Raw genomic sequence first — 25,716 nt, 5'->3', positions numbered from 1 at the left:
TGGACTCTCAGTCTCAACTTCCTTATATCCGACTCTCTTCTCAGTTCCTTAAAATCAGGCTTCTTCTTCTAAAAATATGATTCTCACTCAGGTCATCAATAATCCCTTCATGTGCAACTCCTCTGACCCCTCTCTGTGCTTGACTTTCCCAAGCCTTTCAGCAGTGAACATTTTGGTCTAGTTTGTCCTTCCTCCTACACTTCCTTCCTGTCATCTTTATCGTCCTTTTGTTGAAAAAGCAGAGAAGAGGCTAGTGTTGACTGGAGGCAAATAAGCAAAAGAGCGGTGCTAGACGACTTGTATCCATCAGATCCCTGGATGGCTTCCTTGGGGTCTCCCAGGCACTTTCATGCAGCGCGGCCACAGCTAAAGGCATGCTGGAATCAACTCATCCCCCCATATTTCTGGTTACCTTTGGGATCCCCCACCTGAGACCCAGACGGGAATCTCACCTGCTCCCCCACCTCTACCCTTCTAGGTTCACTTCCTGAACATCTCTCTAATCTGTCATTTTCATTTCTTTTGAAATGTCTTGTGTACCATCACCTTTGCCTGGAAAGTTACAATTATCCACCCCCTTGTGGCACATTCTAAGAACCCCAGAGCAGCTGTTCTGATATCCATGCTCATCTGAACATCCTTCTGTCCTGTCTAAGACCATTAAGGTCTTCAATGTAAGGTTCAAACTCTGTTCTACAGCTCTAGTCACTCAGGCCAGGACTCTTTCCCTCCTGTGAGCCCTCCAGTGATGGTGAAGAATGACAATATCTTATGCAGGGAAAGGGCAGTTTTATTCGGTGATGAATGAGGAATGACACAGGCTTGGTGGGAAGCAAAGGGAGAAGTTTCCTTGGTGAGAAGGCTGCTCTGGTCTCCAAACATGGCTGTGTCATTGTCCAGGACCTGGGTCAGCGTTCTGTGAGCCGTCGGGCAGGCAGTGAATCCAGCCTCAGGAAATGGTTCTGTTGGGAGAAGACCCCAGGCAAAATGGAGCCTCAAGGTCCTTGAGTCTAGATGGTATTGGCCCATGATCAAACCTGCCCTCCAGAGGGTGGGGAGGAGGCTGAGACCCTGGAGCTGGGGGTCTTGTCTCCAGCCGCCAGGGGAGCCCAGACCCAGAGTCAGGGGCTCCTTGTGCATGCGCTTGAGTGTGTGTCTGTGTGTCCATGTGTATTTGTATGTGGTGTGTTTGCATATGTGGGTATAAAGGCGTACGTGTGCTGCTGTGAGACTGTGTGCATCTGTGTGTCTGTCTGAGTAATCATGGTGTGTCTGGGCACTTTGTGTGTGTGTGTGTGTGTGGGGGGGGGTGGGTGTGTGGGTGTGTGTGTGTATCCTTGACTGTGTGTGCTTCCCTTTGGGTCTGTATTGTGGTGCCACTTGTGTTTCTCCATCACTGTCAGCCTTTCTGTGGACTTCTCTCTGCATCTCGGTATTTGTCTATATGGCTGTTTGTCTTTCTCTTTGGATGGCACTGTCCCAAGCCCCCTGCTGCCCTCACCAGGAGGAGAACGGCTGACCACCCTCCAAATCCTGTGGAGTGTGGAGCAATACTCACTGGCTCAGCAGAGGCCAGGTCCATTCCTGGAAGTCTTAGACTTTGATGACAAATTCTAGCCCGTGGATCAGTGCGTCTGGAAAATGAAAAAACAAACAAACAAACAAAGAAACCAATAACCACAGACCAGAGGGAAGGAGCCCAGGGATCTTCATGGTCCCCAGGGGCCTGGGAAATGGGAACTCTGAGATTCAACCATGCTCAGGCAGGGCTTGAAGGGGACTGTGCCTCCTTCATCACCCAGCCCAGCTATTCTTAAGTTATGGCTGACGTGGGGAGATAGGCAGGGTCTATGTCTCAAGATGATCCTGGTAACTCAAGGCAAAAAAGAACTCTAAAATGGGGAGAGCTGAGGCTGGAGGGCCCTAACTGTCCCATGTGTGCGGGGACCTCTAGAGCTCCCTGGGGAAAAGCCCTGCTCCTGCAGAGGGGAGAGAGGACTTGGAAGCTGGTCATGTCTGACTCTTTTGTGACCCCCTGGATCATAGCCCACTAGGTTCCTCTGTCCATGGGATTTCCCAGACAAGAATACCGGAGTGGGTAGACATTTCCTTCTCCAGGGGTTTTCCCAAATCAGGGCGGGTACTTACTGACAATGGAATGTACCAGAGTGACGTCCAAGCGGCTGAGAACTGCATTGACCAGGGGGCACACCTGAGCCAGGGCGGAGAGAAGCATTAGGCACCTTGGGAGACACGGGCAGCAACCGCATCCTGAAAATGGGTCCCCTGGGGAGATCTGTCATTTGTCTGTGTCTGAGAGTGTCTGATTCTAAGCAGTCCCACAGATGAACCCTCACATGTCCACACTGGGCAGGTGGAGATGATGAAGGCAGGGATGAGGTGTCCAAGCCCAGAGTGAGTGGCTGTTCACTCTGTGATCTGGCATCTGTTTCTGAATAGGGTGGACTGCTCTGGGAGGGGTGGGTGTCTGGTCATAGGAGATCCTGAGCATAGGCTGGGTGGGCCTTGTCTGCAGTCATAGTGGGGGTGGACTGGAAGCTTCTTGGGGCAGGAGCCCATCTGTTTCAGCTGTAGTGCAGAGTGCCTGGCCTAGAGCAGAAACCCATCAGTACATTTTGAAGGATGGGAAGAAGAAACATGGACAGATGGATCAATGGACAGATAGACTGATAGATGGAATTTACTTATCAAACTGAGTGACTCAGAAGAGCTCACCCCAGGGGCTTCTTTTAGCCTGAGAAGTCCTAAGATCCAAGGACCAGGAGGCCGCACTTTAACTCCACTTACCTTGCCCTGCACCAGCTCAGGAAGGACATTATTCAAGATGCCAGTGAGGTTGTCAACAAGGCTTTGAATGGGGAGGGGGCCCAATCTGAAAGAGAAAAGCATGGAGAGTGCAGGGGCCTGGGGCTGGCATGGAGAAGCATGGGTATGTGCCCACTGCAATTGCAGTACTGATAAGAGAACCCGGTCCTGTGCCTCTGTACCCACATGCATCCATAACAAGGCGCCCATCCAAAGACAGTGACACCCTGCACAGCAGTGTACACACTAGGTACATGTAGAGGAAACACGTAGTGCCAGCACACAATAGGTGTTCAATCAGGCTTTGTAGAATCCATACAGGAATGAGCGGTGCTTAGTATGCAGTTTTCATGAGGATTCAATGAGACAGTATATGTATCACATGTGTGTTCAATAAATGTTAGTCATGATGGGGGTGACTCCTGTATTTTATACCTGCCTCCCTCTCCCTTTCAAGAGTAACTGAAATAATTATCCTTGTGGGCTCCATAGCTATTTTACTCTTTATTGGGACAAAGCATGTTCACATTTATTATTTTTGAGGATTCTCTCAATAAGGCCAATATAGCTCAATATTACAATTATCTGAGTAAGCTGAGACTCAAGTTGGGTGAGAACTGTTCAAGTTCACACAGGGAGCCCTCCATCTCTTGCCATACCCCTCAGCTAGATGGGGCTTGAACTCAGATTTCTTGCTGCCTAATCCAGCATAAAATTGGTCAGCCTGGCTTAAAAAGGGATAGTGATCATTTACTTATTCATCCATCCATCTGTTATCCATCCATCCATCATCTCACCCTTCCACTCTCCCACTCACCCATTCTTCCTTTGTTCTATCTTTCCAAACATTCACCTGCCATTCCATCATATTGTCTCAACAGGAGCAGCCACCCCTCTGGCCTCACCCATCAAGCAGAGAGATTTGCAGGCTGCCAGGGGAGTGAGTGCAGTCGCCAACAACCAGGTGGACACGCTTCTGCTCATCTGTCACAGCTAAGAGTTCCGCGGTGATGTTTAGCTTCACAGCCAGCTTCAACAGACTCCCCACCAAGGGCCTGCAGAGGAGACAGTCCGCTGTAGCTGAGCTTCCATGTCCCAAGGCAGAGGAGGTTTTCTTCTGGACAGAAATGCCAGTCTCGCCTCATTCCATCTTGCCCAAAACTGTACTCGTCTCAATTCCCAGTAGGCTCAAAGAGGCCAAGTGAGTCTCCTAAGGGACTCAAGTTTGCTTAGCATAGCAGCAAATGAGCTGATGTTGGAGGCTCAGGTCTTTTGGATAGACTCCAACAGCTTTTTTCTTGCTTACCACTCATGATCATCAGGGTCTCCTTTGGTGAGCCATCCTCCCATCCCCCCTTGGAGTCCACTCACGTTTTCACATTGAGGATCATGCCCAGAGGGATGGTGACATAGAGACGATGGCCATCAGGGCTCTGCACAAGGCCAAGTTCCAGCAGCTGAGGGTTAGTGATCTTCAAACTGCCCAGGGAGAAACATTGGAGTGAGAAACATTAACTCCTCTAGTCCTAAACTTAGAAACCACATCTAATCCCACCAGGAGCATCTCAGAGATGCAGCTACCCATAAGGTGGGATGGAGGAGATATGAGGAGAGTCTTGCAACAATAGCCACACGAGTTTTGAGTCTCGCATCAGTTTTTCCCATCCTCTGCACTGGGTCAGATCCCTCTGCTCACCTTAGGTCTATGAGGTTTTCCAAGATAAGAAACTGTGTCTCGGTTATGTTTGCATCCTGTACGCCAGCTCAGAGCCTTACAAAGAAAGGGGCTATTTTATAATGGCTGAGTTTGTGGACTAATGGGCAGGTGGGTGGATGAATATGGGGGTAGATGAATGGAAGAGAAAGTGGTTAGATGAAGGGCAGATGGTCAAGTGGATGTATGGGTGGGTAAGTGGGTGATGTCGGGGCAACTGAAGTAAGTCCTCCACATTTAAGAGTAGGGATCATGAATCTTGCTGAGCCCTTCAATGGCAGGTCAATCAATAAAGTTAATCATGAAGACAGAGGAGCAGGAAGCTGGGGAGAACCGAGAAAGGGGGGAAGTAAGCCTCTTCTCTGAGGCCTCTTCTCTCCTCTGAGCTAGCCTCTGTGTCAGATGATTTGCGTCTTCTCCAGTCCTTCTGACAGTTCTCTGTGGGTACCATGATCTTCATTTTACAGGTGGAGAAGCCAAGCCCAGAGAGACTGAGTACCTTGCCCCGGGTCACCCAGCAAGTGCATGATGGATACAGAAATCAGACTCAAGGCTGTCTGTCTGTCTGTCTGTCTTCAAGTCAGAGGCAAGCATCTGGGGGGAGGGGGGGGGCGGCTAGGATTCCTGGGAATGGATTTGATCCAGTTCTGTAAAGGACCCAGTCTTGCCAGCTCACTTTCCACTCTCGCTCTTTGTTAATTGGATTGTTCCATGGACATCACATGATGATGTCACTGAGGAGAATAGCTTACACTTTCTCGCTTACATCAAAAGCCATTGTGTTCACTAGTGAGGAGAGCAACTTAAGAAGGGATTCCACCGATGACGAGAACAAAATTATCATGGTGGAGTGGAAGAAGCCTTGGTTTTGGACTTGAGTCCGTTAGGATCAGAACCCGCACTCTGAGTCACTCTGGTGGTGTGGGCACAGGCCCGTTTCTGTGCCTCCACTTTTCTATGAAACTAGGCATCGTTAAATTGACCTCAGAGGACTATGGTGAGGGTTATAGACAATGCTGGAGATCCAAGCTGTGCTTCCGGACTGGGAGCAGTTGCTGGTTCAGAAGAGCTGCTGCTCCCTGCCAGACTGCGAGGGGGTCTCAGCCTGAGTCCTGGCCTCATGTTCTGATGACCCTGCTCCCTCCCCCAAGGCCACTGCCTGGGGCTGGCTGGTCTCCAGTGGGAGATCTCTGATGGGGTCCAAGGCCCTGTTTCAGGGCTACTCACTCAATGATGTCGTTCAGGAGAGGGGTGAGTGAAGTCACTTTCCCAAGCAGGCCCCCCAGTAGGCCACTGGGAGCATTCCCTCCGGTCTTCAGGATGTCCAAGAGCGGAAGGTTTTCGAGAATCCCCAACAGACCCTCAGAGAGCAGACCATTGCTGAGAGCTGGAAATGGGTGTGGGGTGCTTGGGGGTCAGATCTGACAATTATGGCTCCTCAGTCCTTACCCCCCTTTAGCCCCCTTCCCAACCATTAGATGATTGCGCACACACACCCACACACACGTGGAAGAAGTTGTCACAGACTCTTACTTACCACCTGTCAAGCTTCCAGCAAGATCTGTGGGACTCGGGGCCAGGGCTGGAGTCACAGCCAAGGGCAGATTCTGGTCGAGGGGCACGGGCAGGGCTTCTAGCAGGGCCGTGGTCTGGGCCAACAGCCCACAGAGGACAATGAGGCTCCCGATTTGAAACATCCTCTCACTTAGTATCTGCGGAAAGGACCACTGTGGCGCAGATACTAGAGAGGAACCCTTCCACTGCCTGCCCCCACCCCAGCACACCAGGAAGTGAACAGCAACAGCTGCCTCCCTTTTGCACCAGTCCCCTTCCCAGATGCCACCATCCTTCTCCAGGGCCTTCTTGGTAGTCAGTAAAGGTGTCGACAGCTGGAACTGGCTCCCACAATCTGGAGACACTTGGCTGCTTTGGGCAAAATCCCATCAACTGGCTGATTTGGCCAAAGAGCCATCATTGCTGCTGCCACAGGTCCAAAGAGCCAGCTGTGGCTTCCTTGAGAGGTAAACTTGGCTTGGGGCCTCTGAATCTCTTTTTGGCAACAGATCTTTTATGACTCCAATGGAAGCTAGGGCCCCTTGGTCCCAGAAAAATGCACCAAAATGTACAAAATTGGGTGGATTGTAGGAGGTTGCTGGACCATGGTCTGGATGCACAATGGAGCAAGCGTGTACACTGAGCAATGCACAATGGGAAACTCAAGATAAAACTCGTAGAGACTGGGATTTAGGGCAGGAGGAGCACGCCCATGAGAGAGCCCTAGCTCACGTGGAATTTGAGCAATGTACCTACAGCCACGTGCTCCCTATCACCATCAAATAGCCTGTTGCCAAAAGTCTCTGCATTAATGTCAATGGTCTCTTAGGGAGGCAGAGTGGACGGTTATCACCTTGCCCCCCCAGATGGCAAGCTTTGGCTCTCTTGCAAGACCCCCAAAGAGTGATCTGAAGTGCAGCCAGCCAGTGATGCCACAGTGTGGAGGCTAGCACCTCTGCCCGCCGAGGCAGTAGTGGTGGTGGTGGGGGAGGGTGGAATGCGCAAGTCTCACCTGGCTTCTCAGACGTTCTGGCAGCTGTCGTGGTCTCCTTGCTTTGCTGAGAAGGCAGCCTTTTTTATAGTGTGGAAATCAGGAAATGAGTGATGGAGAGATGGATTTATAGATGATTCAGAATTCGGCAATCTGTTGGTGTCTTTCAGGGCTCTCCAAAGTAAATAATTGCCAGTCACATTAGTAGGTGGAACCGTTAAGCTGTTTGATCGACAAGTTAAACAGAAAAATGAGATGCGGATGTTACTCAAGATTTCATGGTTTCGTGAGCGGGGGTGAGGCTGGGAACCCTTGCTCCAAGGTGACCTGAAGATTCTGTTTGGAGCACTGGGAGAGGCAACTGTTGGAGCCCTGGAAGGGACCTCAGTCTCATCGTTGTTTAACTCGTTGTCCGACTCTTTGCGACCCGCTGGACTATAGCCGGCCAGGCTCCTCTGTCCATGGGATTCTCCAGGCAAGAGTGCTGGAGTGGGGTGCCATTTCCTTTCCTTCTCCAGGGGATCTTCCTGCCCCAGGGATCGAGCCCACCTTTCTCACCTCTCCTTTGGCAGGTGGGTTCTTAGCCACTAGCACCACCAGTCTCGTTGCTGTTCATTTGCTCAGTCATCTCCAGCTCTTTGCAGCTCCACGGTCTGCAGCATCCAGGCTTCCCTGTCCTTCACCATCTCTCAGAGTTTGCTCAAACTCATGTCCATTGAGTTGGTGATGCCATCTGACCATCTCATCCTCTGTCGTCCCCTTCTCCTGCTTCCAGTCTTTCCCAGCATCAGAGTCTTATCCAATGAGTCGGCTCTTCGCATCAGGTGGCCAAAGTCTCATATCCAATGTAGAAAAAGGATCAAATTGTCTCTGATTTCCCTACACCTGGGACACCCCTCGATTCCAGGGTGGGGGTCTCCTGACTTCTGAATCCCAACTGCATGACAGTCACATGCTGGGAGTTAGACATCTTCACAGAACCCTGGAGGGAGGTGTTGCTGCTCCTCCTTTGCAGAGGTGGAGACTGAGGCCCAGTGGGGATGGGTGCCCAAGGACACAGAGAAGATGAGGGCAGAGTTAGTTGCTCCAGTGCTTACTCCTAGACAAATGTCTCTTTAAGTAACAAAATACAAACAAACTATAAGGGACTAAAAATAACTGCATGCGTCTACAGTTGGGGCAAATGATTGACAACAAGACATAAAAAGACCCCAAACCCAACTGCTACTTCTGAAAGGCTGAGAACCAAAACCAGGGTGGTGGTGGTCGGGAGCAAAAGCAGGGTACTGCTCATACCCCCTGCACCCAACACCACCAAAAGGGTGGGCAGACCACTTAAGCGCCTGTCCAGCCCAATGCCTGGACACACCCCCTACCCTCACCCCATAGAAGGAACCAGCGTGCCCCGCCTTGGGGAGGGAGCAAGGGAGCCTGTTTCTTATTTTCGCTTCCCCCTGCTGCTAGCAGGGGCCCCAATAAAGTCTCCCCTGAATTTATTGTCTGGCCTCTAGTCAATTTCTATTGACTTAAGGAAGGCCAAGAACCCTGGTCAGTGTCATTAGGACTCAAGCTACTGGGTAATAGTCACAATAAAAACAGTGTCAACAGCTGAGGCTTGCCGAGCTCTGCCTAAATGTCAGGCCTAGCACTGCTATTTTTCACATCCAGCCCTTCACGAATCCTCATAGCCTTGTGTGGGGTGGGAATGAATACATCCATTTTACAAAGGGGGAAACTGAGGCTTGGAGTCTGAGGCGACAAGTCCAGAGTCTCACGGTGGGCATGGGGCCCAGGTACCCATGCTCCAGTTCTTTCTCTTCATCACTGGGCTGAGATGAGGCTGCCTTGGGCATGCTCTGACCATTTTGCATCCCTCCATCTGTGAATGTCATGTTCCCACTTGTATAACCTGAAAAAGGCTACCCGGTCTCGAAGGCCTGAGGGATTGTGTGGCATCCTGATCTCTACCCTTACCCTTCTTTCTTCCCTTCCCCAAATGAAGGCATGAGGAATTTGTTTCCACCCCTTGGGTCTTTGGAGTCTGTTTTACAGATGAAAAAAATGAGGCACAGGGAGTTCCAGGTCTTAGTCCAGTGAGAGCAGCTCTTGGTCTTGTGGAACCAAACACCTTATAAGCAAACTCAGAGAGTGAAGGAGGAAACGCACATTTATTGAGTACCTACTGCGTGTCAGATGCTTTCCATACATGAACTTATCTTTGACATGATTGGTTCAGATTGTTGAACCTCAAATGTCGGAGGAGACTAAGTTTCAGAGAGGGTGATTATTGCCGAGGAACACACAGCCAGTGAGTCGTGGAATCAGAATTCTCCCCCGTGTCTGATGTCCCGGTAAACAGTGAGCCATGCTGTCCTCCCTTCATTTCAGACTGTCACAGGAGCTACTCCTGCTTCCTGTGAGTCTGGCTGATGCCTCTAGGAGACTGTGGCTTTGAACTCAGTTATCCATTCAAGCACATACCAGACTGTTCCCACAGCCTGGGTGTTGACAGTCACCCTCAGAGGGGCCCCGTTTTTTTGTTATTTTGGTACAGCTCTTCTGGATTGGGTCACATAGTTACTATCTTTTGGGGAAACAGAGGCAGATAAGTCAAGGAATGGATTCAAGTTTGTTATTGGACAGCTAACAGCCAAGCTAGGAAGTTACATTTGTGTTATGGCAGAAAGGGGATGGCTTTGGGCACGTGTTGCCCTGGTTCAAATCCTATGACCTTGGGCAAGTCCCTCCAATCCTTTGAACCTCAGTTTCCTCATCTGTAAAATGGGAAGTTAGTATCTACCTCATAGGGCTGTGGGGGTAATGTCTAAGGAGGGGGTTTATGTTCAGTTCATAAGCTCATGTGTCTACATGGCTTTCTTTAAAAAAAAAAAAGAAAGTTTAAAAAATTTGCTGTTTATTTGGCTGTGCCGAGTCTTAGTTGTGCCATGTGGGGTCTTTTGTTGCAGTGTGTGGACTCTAGCTGTGGCGCACGGGCTCCAGAGTGTGCAGGCTCGGCAGTTGCAGCTCTTGAGCTTATTTTCTCTGTGGCATGGGGGATCTTGGTTCCTAGACCAGGGATCAAACTTGTGTTTCCTGCATTGGAAGGTGGATTATTAAGTCCCTGCATGGTTTTCTTTTTAGATACATAATCCCTTGATTTTGTCATTTATTGTATTTTGGTTGCATCTTGCCACATGCATGTGGAATGGTTCCCTGACCAGGGATTGAACCCAGGCCTCCATAATGGCAGCATTGAATCCTAACCACTAGGCCACCAGGGAACGTCCCCTCTATGGTTTTTTTTTTTTTCCCCTAATGTATGTAGATTTTAATATTTCAAGTATCATTTTGCTGAATAACAGAAACTTCCCCAACTCCTCTGGCATTTTATTTCTGTCCCAGAGGCTTTATTTGTGCCAGGGCATCTGAAGGAGGCTGCCCTGTCCTTGTTTTGACTGGAAATGTAGAGGCAGCCACACCCCATTTAGTCACTTGATGCCTAGATGCTGTGCTTTCCTTTCATCCTAAAAGCCCCTTTGAATTGACTTTTTTATATTTTCTCTTTTATTTTTAATCGGAGGATAATCGCTTTACAGCATTGCGCTAGCTTCTGCCATGAAACAACATGAATCAACCACTTGCATATTGAGCGTCCTCTCCCTCTTGAACCTGCCTCCCACACCCACCCCATTCCTTCCCTCTTATTTGTCTGCATTGGGTCTTGGCTGAAGCCTGTGGGATCTTTCATTGCCAGGTATGGGCTCAGTCGTTGCTGCAGGCAGGCTTAGTTGCTCCGTGGTATGTGGGATCTTAGTTCCCTGACTAGGGGTTAAACCTGCATTCCCTGCATTAGCAGGTGGATTCTTAACCACTGGAACATCAGGGAAATTCCATCTCTTCAAATTTAGCCTTTACTTTTTACTCTCTTGCTGGACACCCAAAAGTGTTCTGTGTTGGAATTCCTTGGGCCTTAGGCAGGACCCTGGGGGGCTACCTTAGCCCATCTGTCTGGACTATGACCTTCCAGTCGACCTTCTCTCCTTGGGGTCCTGCCATCTGTCCTGGCTCTGGAAGGGAACAGGGGCACAGACCCTGCCCATTCTGGAATCCCCCACATCGACCTGGGGTTTCTGCTGGCCCTCCTCTTCTCACCAAGGTTTGCCTGGGGAGAAGCAGGAGACACTTCTCAGAACCCAGGACAACTATGTGCTCTTCAGTTTCTCTTGGACTCTCACACACTCCACCAACAGGGGAGATTTTCTAGTCCTGGGAGCAAGAAACCTTGCTTTAGTTAGCCATATGCATGCTATTGTTAATGTATAGCATTAGACTATACATTAGACTATGCTATAACATAGTCATATACATGCTATTCTCCTGTGTCCCACATTTTGAAATTGAAAAACTCAGGCTTAAAAAATAATTAACCTACAGTAAAACTGACTTTTGGGGGGGTGTATAATTCAATGAGTTTTAACACATGAATAGTTTTATATAGCCACAATAATAATCAGGTTACTACAGAACATTTCCATCACCCCCAAAATACCTTCATGCCACCCTTTCAGAGTCACTCCTTCCCTTCTCCCGACTCCCTCCCGCCCTTGCAACTGGCAACCACTCATCTGTTCTTTGTCACTGATGCTTTGTCAGAGACCCAGGCTTCGGAGACTCAAAAGCCTTCTCTCAGCTTCTGCTGCAGTTGCCCTTCCTGGAAGCACTGGTGTGGCTGGTTTCCCTGCCCCGAGCAGGACAAGGGTCATGAGGCATCAAGAAGTGTGGATGGACACCCAGCTAACGTTTCAAGACAGTGTTTTCCACGTTGGTGATGTCAGTGCCTCCTTACTGTGTTTCTCACATACTGGAGATTGTGCCCTTTTCATCCTACATATCAGACTGTGATTGTGTTGGGGAGTCTTTACCGGCATTGTTTTGTGAATCAAGAGATCTGGGCAGAGTTCATTTTATTTTTCAGTTGTGCCATGTCTGCTCTCCAGAGCTTGGGAGTGGGATGCTAGCTCTGTCCCCTGGGAGCCAGAACTCTGTATGGAAGCAAGAGGAAGTTGTTACAAGCATAGGAGGGCAGGGTCTGGAGCAAGCATCTGAGTGTTTGGGGCTGAATTTCTGCTTCAATTACCCCCCTACTCCAGACCCCAGTATCATATTAGAGGTCCATTGTGCACCAAGCTCCTCCAGGAGAAAACGCGATGAGTCCATAGCTCTGTGAACCTTCAAATGGAAAAACAAAACCCCAGAATTCAAGAAACCTGAGGAGGGCTCTTGAGAAAGGCACTCCTGGCAGGGGTCAGAAGAAAGGTAGACAAAAGCTGCTTTCACCGAGGGACCAGGCGACCTCGCCAGAGGATGAGGCCAGCCCTCCCGTGTTTGCTCTTTGAATCATGAGCAGGAAAATCCCGTAAACTCAAGGGTGTCAAGGGGAATCTTTTGTGTGAACATGGCGTTTAGGGTTGCAAATCCCCGGTGAAACATTTTGGATTAGGGAGTCTGAGTTGAAAGATGGAGACATGAGTATCGCTTGCCCCATTCTCATCTCTGAGCTGTTGACACCTCCTTGTTTGAGCTTGTCAGTCAAGCTGAATGAATATTTCATCATTTTCCCCTAAGTGTAGGGTGTGTGTAGATGGGTGCAGGGATGTCGGGAGGGAAGACTGAAGTGGGGGATCCACAGTGGTCAAAGTTGTGGGCTCTGGAGTCTGGCTGCTTGAATGCAGTTGGCTTGGTCATTTCCTGGCTATGTGAGGACATTAGTTTTGAATAGGATAGCAGTTTTGAACTTCATGGGGTTTCTGTGAGGGTTTGATGAGATGCTGGATGCAAGCTCTGTGCACAGCTTGTCATACGGTGAGTCCTTAAATGTGTGTGTTACTGCTATTAATTGTGTGTGTGTGTTATTTCCTCTTTATTTCTCAGTATGCCATTTCTTGCCTTGGGTGGAGGAGGACAGGAATCTATGTTTAAGAATTGAGGGACTTCTCTGGTGGTCCCAGTGGCTAAGACTCCAAGCTCCCAATGCAGGGGCCTATGTTCGATCCCTGATTAAGGAACTAGGTCCCACATGTTCTGCAACTAAGAGTTCTCACACTGCAACTAAAAGAAAAAAAAAAAAAAGAATTGAATAGTCATTAATCAACTTATTAACAATGAATTAAATGACTTTTAAGAAGCACTTCCTATGGACCTAGCACATGTTAATCATACTGCAACTGCTTTTGTGTATTCCTGCAAATATCCTGCAGGGTAAATAGTTTTTATTTTCAAAATAAAAATTTTTGGTTAAAGTATAACATAAATGGGAAAAATGCACATAAATGAATAGCTCAATGAACTTTCACAAACTGAACACCTTCCCTGTAATCAGCACCCAGATCAAGAAACAGAATGGCATCAGCCCTGCAGAGCCCCTCCCTCTGCTTCTAGTCACTAAGCATCTCCCTGAGGATAACACCGGCTTGACTGCTGAGTGCATGGATTAGGTCTGCTGTGTTTGAGCTTCACATAGATGGGAGATCTGTGTTTTGGAGCCTGGCTTTATTAGGTGTGTGAGATCCATCCATGCAGTCCAGTGAGTGCAGGTCATTCTCATTACTGTAGAGCATTCTGCTGGTGACTATCCCGCAAGCTATTTATCTATCCACTGTATTTACCCATTTTTTTGGATGTGCACATAGGGAGTTTTCACTTTGGAGCTCTTACAACTACGGCTGCCACGAGCAATCTTGGACAGGTCTTGTGGTGTCCACAGACACATATTTCTGTACTTAGGGGTGGGATTTTGGGTCAGAGGGAGGAATATGTTGCCCTTCTGGAGATGCTGCCGCCTAATTTTATAAAGTGGAGTTATGACTCACCTCCCTCCAGCAGTGTGCTGCAAGATTGCTCCACATCCTACAAGATTTCTATCCCCTTTCTGCAGGGAGGAAGACCAAAAGGTTAAGTGCCTTGTCCCTGACACAGCCAGGGAGTCCTAAGACCAGGACTCACCCATCATCTAATCACGAGTAAATGTGCCAGGCCTATGCTGGGGGCGGGTGGGGGGTGTGTGGTCACCAGCTACCCTGATGCACATGTCCATATGCTCATGGAACTTCTTATTGGGTTGAGTTGAACTTGAACTCAGATCTGTTTGGTGCATGTGTTTCTACTTTACCACTCTGTCACCATTCTTCACTCCCTTGGAATCCAGCAGAGTGCTTGGCACATTTTAGATGCTCAATAATGTGAAAGTGTTAGTCGCTCAGTCATCTCCAACTCTTTGCAACCCCATGGACTGTAGCCCTTGGGTCTCCTCTGTCCATGGAATTCTCCAGGCAAGAATACTGGAGTGGGTTGATGTTTCCTTCTCCAGGGGATCTTCCCAACCCAGGGATCAAATCCAGGTCTTCTGCATTGCAGGCAGAATCTTTACCATCTGAGCCACCAGGGAAGCCAGGTGCTCAATAAACATGGGTTGAATGGATGAGAGGTTGGGAAATCTCAACAGGACCCTCCCTGCACTGATGAGCAGATCAATGGATGGGGGCTGCTGACTGCAAATTACAGGATAAGAAATGTTTTCTGTATCATTTCTGGGCTGACGAGCAAGCCCAGGTGTATCCAGTCTCAGGATGGATCTTCATCAGGTCTGACTTCTGGAACCCAAACCTCAGGACCTAGGCAGAAGGCCCTTTGCACTTTTCAGAGCTAGAATTTATTATGGAAGAGGATAGGATGTCCATAGAACCTGTGGTACAAGTTTTGGGGGCATCAGAAGCCCCATTGAAAGGGAGACTTAAAGTCTCCAAGTGTGTTATTTCCCTCTAATCATCAGTGGCTGCTGGAGGGAGCTCAAATCTAGTTCATGGAAGGTTGGCTGGACTCAAAGTTGGTTGAGTTCATGAGCAATATCCTGTTCTGTAAGTAGAAGAGGCAGAATCAGTCACCAAGTGTCTGCCCCCAACTCCCCAGCTCCACACTGAAGGGGTCTCTCATCCTTCCATGCTGACCAAGGCCCAGTGCTGGGGACATTTGCACTGAAACTCTTAAAATGATATCTAATCACTTCTTGTGTCTTTCATTCACAGTGAGTTCCCTGAAGGCAGGGACTTTATCTGTTTATCTGCAACTGGGGCTCAGATAGGCTCAGGTAGGGGGGTCAGTGCTCCCTAAAGGATTGAGTGGAGATCTTGGGGGAAGCTCTGGAGGTTTGATGGGGTACAGTCTGATTGGTAGGGGTGCCCTCCACTGTCCCACCTCATTTGGGGACAGTGATGGTCACGGTCACTCATTCACCTCCGAGTGTTCTCAGAGCACATGCAGACACCCCTCAGAAGGCCTCCATGGGTGTTGAAGCAGGGGCAGCTCTCTTGTCCATTTGCCTATCTTTAGTCCTCCCCACCAAACGGACACAGGTGCTCACTTACCCATGAGGCTTTTCAACAGTTTCACATCCAGCTGCCTGAGTATCTCATCAATCAGAGGACATACCTGGGCCACCAGGACAGAAAGAAGGGTCAGACCCAGGACTGGAAGAAGAAAACTGGAGGGCCTGTGGCTGGGAGCCATGGGATTTCAACAAGGAACCATGGCAAGAGTGGCTTCCCTGTATTGAGTGCCAACTATTTGCCAGGAGCCATGCACCACACTACTCTGCTTTGTCCCCCTGAATCTCTGTGACTTTCTGTGAAATAGAGAATGTGATGGTTCCCATGCTACAGATGGGGAAACTGAGGTTCAGGGAGGCTAAGTCACTTGCCTAAAGACACAGCTGGTAGATGGCAAAACTGAACATTTTAATGGAGATTTCCCAGGTTCTAAAGACCCATTTCTTCAATGAAATGCCAATATATATCCCCTGACCCACAGACTCAAGGATGCCCAAGGTGAAAACCCTTTTTCCCAAACTTACCTGACTTTCTATCAGAGGTGGGATAACTTTTTCCAGGTTGTCTCTGAAGTTGCGGAGAAAAGGATTCACCTTTGGTGGGATAGCTCTAGAAAGAGAGGTGGGTGTATTGCACAGAACAGGTAAATACAGGAAACGCTAATGTCAAGGGCTATGTGTGGAGAACATCTCACACAGCCATTGACTCCTCAGCCAGCTCTGCATGAGAGGTGTCACTGTAAGCAGTAATCAGAGGGCGAAGTGATGTGCCTTGCCCAAGGTCACACAGCTAGTTAAGTGCTGATTGGATTAGAACCAGGTCAGTAGCCACACCCCACAGTCCTCTTTGTGGATGTCTGGCATAATCTAGGCATTCAGTGAATATCTGATGAATAAATGAATGGACATACAAACACTGAGGACCTAGTTGCTTTCAGGCATCTGGAATTATGGAGAGAAATCAGACATGGATCTCACCCTTGAGGGACTCACTAGTCTTGGGATTCACTCACTTGGTCAGCCAGCCTAGAGATCTTCATTTAGATCTGCTTTTTTTCTATCTCGTTCACTACTGTACCCCTAGCATTAAGTGCATTGTGCCTAGCACACAGTAGGCTCTCATTAAGTATCTGTCGACTGGCTGAGTGATGAGGAGGAGCTTTAAAGGAGAAGGGAGGGGCACATAGGCCTAAGGACCAGCATGTGCAAAGGCACAGTGGCATGGAAATACATCATGCTGGTGGAGGGAGTCCTCAGAGAGGCTTGAGGGCAAAGGGCTGCAGAGAGGGGCATGGGACAGGACAAGCAGGGCCTTGGGTGACATCCAGGAGTTTTCTCTCTATCCAGAGGGTGTTGGAGGACCTCTGCGGGGTTTGAAGCAGAGGCGGGGCGGGGGGTGGACAAGACCAGATTTCTGGGCTGGGGGAGAACAAAGACCAGAAAATCCCCCTGCTGCAGCGGGAGAATGGAGTGAAGGCAGTGAGGTCTGAGTCAGGGAAAGCCGGAGGAGGTTCAGAAAGGTGACTATGAGCCTGGCCAGTGGGTGTGGAGATGGAGAGACAGGGAGCAGGTGAGGGCTGCCAGGAGGTCACTGATGGGACCTGGTGAAGATGGCCTGTGGGGAGGGGGAGGAAGAGTCTGGCTTCTGGGAGGCTGGCAGGGCCATCCCCAGAATGGGAATGCAGGAGGAGGAAGAGGTCTGGGGGAAAGCATGAGGTCGGTCTAGGGCTTTTCCAGGAGGTGGTGGAGACGTGCGACCGAAGCCAGTGCTGGTCGGGAAGGGGCCCAGCCCTGGGAAGGGGTGCCTGGGATCTTACTCAGTGAGGAAGGTCGTGTGGACACTCCTGGGCTCCACGTGGCATTTGCCTATCACCAGATCCCTCCGGCCAAACTCATCTTTCTCCAGCCAGAACTCCACAGAGAGGTTCATGCGTTCGTGTGTCTTTATGATATGGCTATTGAAGGGCCTGGGGATGAGAGAGAGAAGGAGGGGAAAGGGCAGGAGACAGAGAAAGAGTAGAAGGAGGAGAAAGCAGCCAACATGGAGAGTGGCTATTTTGTGAAACCAGCCCTGTGGGGCTCGACGGTGCCTGGATATTAAATTCTGTTGTCAATGATTAAGGAGAAAAATGTTACTAGCCTAGGTGGCTTCCATAGATCCTTTTAAATAGACTAGTTAGGGGGCCTGTGGGCTTCCCTGGTTGCTCAGATGGTAAAACAATCTGCCTGCAAGCCAAGAGACCCGGGTTCAATTCCTGCATTGGGAGGATCCCCTAGAGAAAGGAATGGCAACCCACTCCAGTATTCTTGCTTGGGAAATCCCATGGACAGAGGAGCCTGGCAGGCTACAGTCTATGGGGTGGCAAAGAGTCAGACACGACTGAGTGACTAACATTTTCTGGGAGGGGGCCTCTGGAAATAAAAAAATGGAGATTTAATTTTATTCTAAAGATCTTTATCACTTAGTGGAGCCCTCCATTTCCTTGGGAGCAGCAAGTGTTAAAGGACAGTTTAAACAGGCAGAGGGAAGGGTGATGAGATCATTAAAGTGTTTCTCTCTCTCTCTTTTTTTTTACTTTACAGTATTGTATTGGTTTTGCCATACATCAACATGAATCCGCCATGGGTATACACGTGTTCCCCATCCTGAACCCCCCTCCCATCTCCCTCCCTGTACCATCCCTCTGGGTCATCCCAGTGCACCATTTTAAAGATCGTTGTAGGGAACTCACATAGGTTTAAATGAGCAAATGACCTGTCTCCACTTATCAGTGATCGCCATCCACATTTCAGCTGAAGAAACCAAGGCTCAGGGAGGTGAAGTGACTTGCCTGAGGTTACACAGCAAGTGAGTTTGGAAACCAGGATTTGAAACCAGGCTGGGGCAGAAAGATCTGGGTTCCCCAAATGGCCAAAATCTGCCTGCCCCCACTCCCAGCTTCCCAGTGAAGAGGAACAACGCCCTTTAGACCCTGCTTCTGTATGACTCACAGTCTCAAGTCAATGTCAAATCCAAGTAAGATGTTTGCTGTGAACCACTCCTTATGGAAAGACATCCGGATCCCACCATAGTCCAGCTGAGCGTTGGTAATGTTGGCACTACACAAGGAAGGAGAAAAAGGCCCCCACCAATGCTGAAGGATCTCAGACCTCAAGACCTTGGGTTGACAGACAAGGCTGGCAGTTGTGTTTGGAGTCAGATCCTTTTACAGATGTTCTGCTGGCAAGAGCTCCCGGTAGGAGTCCTGGGCTGCAAGCTGACCCCAAGCGCCCCTAATAGCTCCATACAGCTGTCTCGTGAAACCCACAGCCAACTGCAGACCCAGCCACTGGGCTTGTTCTCAGAGCCAGCCTAATATTCTCAGAGGATGACTGTCACAGGAATGAATGAAGGGAAGTGAGTGCGGCCTCATACATCAAGGCGATGAGCACTGGCGCTCATTAAAATGGAGGGAATGAGGGATTCAGATTACAGAGAAGGCAGGTCAAGTGCACAGCAGTTGAATACCCTTGAGACCTGCATCCATTGAGAGGAAGGAGGGAAAAGTGAAGGTGAAGGAGGCCCAGTTCTGCGAGACTAATTATACCAACGGCTATTCAGTTGTATAATTAGTGGTTATGCAGTGGCTATGAGTGCAGTGGGGAAAGCCCCTAACAACTCTAGGAGGCAGGGGTCATTATGCCCATTTCACTGATGGGACTCAAGGCTGAAGCTCGGGGAGCTCAAATGCCTTGCCCAGGGTCACACAGCTTTCAAGCAATAAAGTGGGGTTCAAATGTCTGACTCTAGCCCTGGGTTCCTATGGCACCCCAGATGTTATCCGGGCTGTGCTCTGGGTACCCGTGTCATAGATGAGATCAGAGTGGTCCAACAATTTCCCCAAAGTTGGTGGCAGTGACAGGATGTAAGTGAGGACACTTTTGCTCCTGAAACCTCTGCCTTTAATGACTATGCTGTGCTGCGTTCCCCAGTGACTCTCCCCAACTCATCTTCCCTCCTTCCTTCTTCACAGGTCTTGCACCTCCAGGCCTTAGCTCTGCCCTCTGACCCAGAGCCTTGTAAGGAATCCCAGGGCCAGGGATGGTGTTCAGGATCTCACCTGCCTTCTTGATGGTGATGATGGCTCATGCTGCTGATTAGCCAGCCCACCATCCCCGGGGCCATCTGCCCAGATGCATTCAGACTGTCCAGGAGGTGAATGTTCTGGATTCGGCCCTCTGTATTGTGCTTCGTGAGGCCCTGGGCAATAACTAGAAATAGACATGGGACCAGTGACATTGCACGATGCCCTGGCAAAGGTGGGGGGCAGGTGTTGGAGCCAAGAGGCCCAGGTTGCAGGCTGCAGCACCCACTTCTTGCCGAGTGATCTACTGGGGGGCTTCCCTGGTGGCTCAGATGGTAAAGGAATCTGCCTGCAATGCAGGAGACCCAGGTTTGATCCCTTGGAGGAAGATCCCCTGGAAATGCAACCCACTCCAGCATCGAGTACTCTTGCCCGGAGAATTCCATGGACAGAGGAGACTGGTGGGCTATAGTCCATGGGTCACAAAGAGTCCCTGGTTCCATGGAAGACTCTTACACAACTTTATAAAAAGGTATTATGAAAGTAAATGGGAAAAGAAGATGCAAAATTCATTTTATGAGGCTAGTACAACTTGCTTGAAGAAGAGTACAAGACTGATGACCTTGAGAGGTGGGGTGGAGTGGTGTGAGGGAAGCTCAGGAGGGAAGGAACACACGTATACTTAAAGCTGATTCACGTTGTCGTACAGCAGAAACCAACACAACACTGCAAAGCAAGTATCCTCCAATTAAAAGTGAAAAATTAGAAAAAAGAACAGTACAAGGGAAGTTATGCATCAATTTTATATATGAAAAATTTGCTAAGATCCTGAATAAATGACTAGCTAACAAACCTAATAGTATATTATAAAAATCACACGACATTACAAAATATAAATTTTGGTTTGATACATTGTAGGTACATTGTAGCGTACTACAAAAAATATATTATAAAATAGTAGCTTGTAAAGATATAATTCAGTTCAGTTCAATTCAGTCGCTCAGTCGTGTCCGACTCTTTGTGACCCCATGAATCGCAGCATGCCAGGCCTCTGGGTCCATCACCATCTCCTGGAGTTCACCCAAACTCACATCCATCGAGTCGGTGATGCCATCCAGCCATCTCATCCTCTGTCGTCCCCTCTTCCTCCTGCCCCCAATCCCTCCCAGCATCAGAGTCTTTTCAATGAGTCAACTCTTCGCATGAGGCGGCCAAAGTACTGGAGTTTCAGCTTTAGCATCAGTCCTTCCAAAGAACACCCAGGGTTGATTCTCCTTTAGAATGGACTGCTTGGATCTCCTTGCAGTCCAAGGGACTCTCAAGAGTCTTCTCCAACACCACAGTTCAGAAGCATCAATTCTTTGGCGCTCAGCTTTCTGCATAGTCCAACTCTCACATCCATACATGACCACTGGAAAAACCATAGCCTTGACTAGATGGACCTTTGTTGGCAAAATAATGGCTCTGCTTTTCAATATGCTATCTAGGTTGGTCATAACTTTTCTTCCAAGGAGTAAGCGTCTTTTAATTTCATGGCTGCAGTCACCACCTGCAGTGATTTTGGAGCCCCCCAAAATAAAGTCTGACACTGTTTCCCCATCTATTTCCCATGAAGTGATGGGACCAGATGCCATGATCTTCGTTTTCTGAATGTTGAGCTTTAAGCCAACTTTTTCACTCTCCTCTTTCACTTTCATCAAGAGGTTTTTTTTTTTTTTTGTTTTTTAGTTCCTCTTCACTTTCTGCCCATAAGGGTGGTGTCATCTGCATATCTGAGGTTATTGATATTTCTCCCAGCAATCTTGATTCCAGCTTGTGCTTCTTCCAGCCCAGTGTTTCTCATGATGTACTCTGCATAGAAGCTAAATAAGCAGGGTGACAATATACAGCCTCAACATACTCCTTTTTCTATTTGGAACCAGTCTGTTGTTCCATGTCCAGTTCTAACTGTTGCTTCCTGACCTGCATATAGGTTTCTGAAGAGGCAGGTCAGGTGGTCTGGTATTCGCATCTCTTTCAGAATTTTTCACAGTTTATTGTGATCCACACAGTCAAAGGCTTTGGCATAGTCAATAAAGCAGAAATAGATGTTTTTCTGGAACTCTCTCCCTTTTCCCATGATCCAGCGGATGTTGGCAATTTGATTTCTGGTTCCTCTGCCTTTTCTAAAACCAGCTTGAACATCAGGGAGTTCACGGTTCACGTATTGCTGAAGCCTGGCTTGGAGAATTTTGAGCATTACTTTACTAGCATGTGAGATGAGTGTAATTGTGTGGTAGTTTGAGCATTCTTTGGCATTGCCTTTCTTTGGGATTGGAATGAAAATTGACCTTTTCCAGTCCTGTGGCCACTGCTGAGTTTTCCAAATTTGCTGGCATATTGAGTGCAGCACTTTCACAGTATCATCTTTCAGGATTTGAAACAGCTCAACTGGAATTCCATCACCTCCACTAGATATAATTATAGTACATTATAAAATATTTATTTTAGAGATGCTAGGATGGGTTTAACATAAGAAAATCTGTTAATATAATTTATCATATTAACATAACAAATATTAAAGTGGTAATTGTTAGATGCAGAAAAGCACTTGTTAAAGGCTAATATGGATTTATGATTAAGAAAAATTTAGGAAACTAGGAATATAAGGGGACTTCTTTAACAAAATAAAAACTATATTCCAAAAACCTACAGAAAATATACTTAGTGAAGAATTCTAGATATATTCTCAACCCTATAGGAGACTGTGGCTATACTGCAAAATAAGAAAAAGGCACACGAACTATAAGGTTTAGAAGAAAATAGAAAAGACTGTCACTATTTGCAGATGATGTTATACTCTGGACAGAAAATTGAACAGAATAAATAAGACAAATTATTAGAACTAATAAACCATAAGACTTTGGGGTAGCAGATTAATTTTCAAAAATCAACAACTCTCCTCTCATCTGTAGCAGCAATACCAACTAGAAAACATAATAGAAAATCAGACAATATTTACTGAGGCAACAAAACTCACAAAATCTCTAGGAATCAATTTTACAAAGCATGCTCAAAGCATTTACTGAACTTTAAAATTCTATTAAGGGTTATAAAATAAAATCTGAATAAACGAAAAGGTATACTAAGTTTGCAATTGGATAATGTAATATTGCAAAAATATCATTAAATTCATAAACAAACTCAATGAAATCCTAATTAAATTTCCAGAAGATTACTTTTTCTTTTTCAATGAACTAAACCCAGTCTAAAATTCATTTGGAAGAAGAAAGTTCTATCAGATGAAATGGCATTTTACAAAGATGTAGTCCCATGGATGGAGGAGCCTGGTAGGGTGCAGTCCATGGGGTCGCTAAGAGTTGGACACGACTGAGCGACTTCACTTTCACTTTTCACTTTCATGTATTGGAGAAGGAAATGGCAACCTGCTCCAGTGTTCTTGCCTGGAGAATCCCAGGGACGGGGTAGCCTGATGGGCTGCCGTCTATGGGGTTGCACCGAGTCGGACACGACTGAAGCGACGCAGCAGCAGCAGCAGCAGCAGCAGCAGCAGCAGCAGCAGCAGCAGCAGCAGCAGCAGTGTTTAAAATACTATGTTCTTGGTATGGAAACAGTTACACAGAAACAGAACACAGAACTCAAAAGGGAATCCATGTGTTTGGAAATTTAATCATTTAGTAGATGAGTTGAGAAAATGGACTCACATGGAGAGAAGCGAAGTTGAATCTCTAACTTACGTATATAAATATACATACAGACGGCCTCCAAATGAATTAAAATGTTACATCTAAGTTTGAAAATATTCCTGTTCAATGAAGCATCTACCCACAAAGTTAACAGGTGACAGTTTGGGAGAAATGTTAGCAATGCTTAGACTGACAAGGGACTAACATCAAATAAATTAACATCTCCTCAAATCAAAGAGAATTAAACAAATGGAAAGCAAATAGAAAAATGGGGAAAGGGTAAGAACAGGGAATTCAAAGAAGTCAAAATGGCTAAAAAAATTAAGATGTGATGCTCAGGACCTCCCTGGTGGTCCAATGGTTAAGAATTCACTGGCTAAGGACCCATATACTGCAGAGCAGCTAAGCCCACGCACCACAGCTACTGAGTCCACGCTCTAGAGCTGCAACTATTGAGCTGACGGGCTGCAGCTACTGAAGCCTGCATGCCTGGAGCCCGTGCTCCGCAGCAAGAGAAGCCAGGCAATGAGAAGCCCGTGCACTGCAATGGAGAGTAGCCCCTACTTGTGGAAACTAGAGAAAGCAACGAAGACCCAGTGCAGTCATAAATAAATAAATGAAATTTTACAAAAAGATATGATGCTCAAAGTTCCTACTAATCAGATAGTCAAGCTAAAACCATTAGATATTGCTCACAACAACAACAACAACAAAAAACAGACTAGCAGACATTTAGAAAGATGACGTTATGTACTGAATTGCACTACCCCTCCCCAAATGAACATATCGAAGCCTCAGACTCCAAATTCGACGCTATTTGGAGATGAAGCCTTGAGGGAGGAGTTAAGCTTAAACCAGGTCATAAGGGTGGGGCCTTAATCCAATGGGACTGGTGTCCTTATAAGAAGAAGAGATGCCAGAGTACACTCACTCACTCACTCTCTGTGCGCACACAGAGGAAAGGCTCAGTGAAGACACAGTGAGAAGCTGGCTGTCTGCAAGCCAGGAAGAGAGGTTTCACTAGAAACCAACCCTGGCAACTTGAACTTGCAGCCTCCAGAGATGTGAGACAATAAATGTCTGTTGTTCAAGCGCCCTGGTCTGTAGCATCTCACTATGGCAGCCCATAGAGACTGGTTCAGGTGGGTTTTCTCCAGTGCTGGGAAACATGGGGACAGAGGTGTGCTTGCTTGTTACTGGAATGGGTGTAACCATTCTAGAGAGCAGCCTAGCAGTCTTTAGCTAAATTCAGTTTGCATCTGCTGTAGAGCCCAGCCGTCTCCCTTTAGGATACACCCCAGAGAAATTCTCCCACAGGTTCTAAAAGGAACACATATGAGAATGTTCATCACCGTGCAGTTTATACTAGCAGGGAGTTGGAGACAACTCAAGTGTTCATCCCTAGGGAGATGGACAAGTGGTGGTGAAGTGGATGAATTTCATGGACTTTTCTGCATTAATATGAAGCAACAGATGTCAACAGCATAATGTCCAGAAAAAACAGTAAAAAAAAAAAATGAAGTCTTGTTTATTGGGTTGGCATCAACTTATTTATTGACATCATTAAGATGTCATGGAAGAATCTGAACAACCATTATGGCCAACCTATGTTTTACAAGGATACGGGTATTTTAAAACACATACATTAAACATACTGCATTACCTGCCAAGGAAGAGGGGAATAATAAGAGGTTGAGGGGAAAATAACATAAAATAATGTCCAGAAAAAACAGTACAACAAGAGGTTGAGGGGAAAATAAAATAAAATAAAACACAAGAGGGGCCTTGCTATGGTGCCTGATAATGACTATGTGCTATGAACAGGCATATGATCAACTCAACCTCAATTTTTTGTACCTCAGGTCTATGAAAAAGAGAAGGAAAAGAGGGTAAGTGACTGATCCCAGCTCATCTAGCTGGGTAATGCTTTCCCACCCTCCCTGTGACAGCGGGCAGAGCATGAGGTTAGCTTACTTCTCGCCAGAGCTGATTTGCTGTCTGTGTGAGTCTTGGCCAGGCCAGGCTGGTGTGGCTTGTGTAGGGCTGAGGGCAAGGCCAGCAAGCCAAGGAGGACCAGGAGCCTCCAGACAGAATGCATCGTGGGCTCTGGGACCTGTGGGTATCAAGAAAGATCAGTTGATACACAGCTGGATGGCTGCAAGGGTGGCCACCGGGATGAATGGACTCATGGTTTTTGGTAGGAAGATGACACTGGAGTTAGCCCCCCAGCATGCTGTGGGGAGGCGTTGTGATGGGCTCTGGCAGCTCCCCCTGGGGCTTGCTCACATGGTGAGGGCAGCAGGCAGAGCACTGGGGTGAGGCCAGGGATCCAGAGGGAGGCTTGGTTGCTTGGAGACACCCAGTAGAGCCCACTGTTGGGTCATCCAGCAGGGGTCCTCTCCCAGACTCTGCACAGGCTAGGTGTTGGTGACTCTTCAGTGAATAAATGAATGAATGAATGGGTGAGGATGGCTAATCTCAGGCTTCCCAATTGGACTAGG

General features: G+C 47.8%; 2 protein-coding genes across 2 annotated transcripts; both read right to left on the bottom strand.

Moving 5' to 3' along the window:
- Window positions 1-772: 772 nt before the first annotated feature.
- On the bottom strand, window positions 773-7,146 carry BPIFA1 (BPI fold containing family A member 1). Its single transcript, NM_001301405.2, has 9 exons — window positions 7,107-7,146; window positions 6,078-6,252; window positions 5,768-5,927; window positions 4,198-4,305; window positions 3,732-3,881; window positions 2,809-2,893; window positions 2,149-2,212; window positions 1,559-1,634; window positions 773-962 (listed from the first exon to the last, which is right to left on the bottom strand). Exons 2-8 carry the CDS (start codon window positions 6,235-6,237, stop codon window positions 1,594-1,596), a joined length of 768 nt encoding a protein of 255 aa, NP_001288334.1. The 5' UTR covers window positions 6,238-6,252; window positions 7,107-7,146; the 3' UTR covers window positions 773-962; window positions 1,559-1,593.
- A 7,815-nt stretch (window positions 7,147-14,961) lies between these two features.
- Window positions 14,962-25,313, bottom strand: BPIFA3 (BPI fold containing family A member 3). The gene is made up of 7 exons (XM_027976449.2): window positions 25,190-25,313; window positions 19,566-19,716; window positions 18,457-18,564; window positions 17,283-17,432; window positions 15,991-16,075; window positions 15,506-15,569; window positions 14,962-14,996 (listed from the first exon to the last, which is right to left on the bottom strand). The coding sequence occupies exons 1-7, from the start codon at window positions 25,311-25,313 to the stop codon at window positions 14,962-14,964; spliced, it is 717 nt and encodes a 238-aa protein (XP_027832250.1).
- Between the last annotated feature and the right edge of the window lie 403 nt (window positions 25,314-25,716).

This window comes from Ovis aries, chromosome 13 (assembly GCF_016772045.2).
Source record: "Ovis aries strain OAR_USU_Benz2616 breed Rambouillet chromosome 13, ARS-UI_Ramb_v3.0, whole genome shotgun sequence".
Lineage (NCBI taxonomy): Eukaryota > Metazoa > Chordata > Mammalia > Artiodactyla > Bovidae > Ovis > Ovis aries.
The sequence above is the reverse complement of the archived record's forward strand: the minus strand, read 5'-3'. Positions and strand labels throughout refer to the sequence as shown.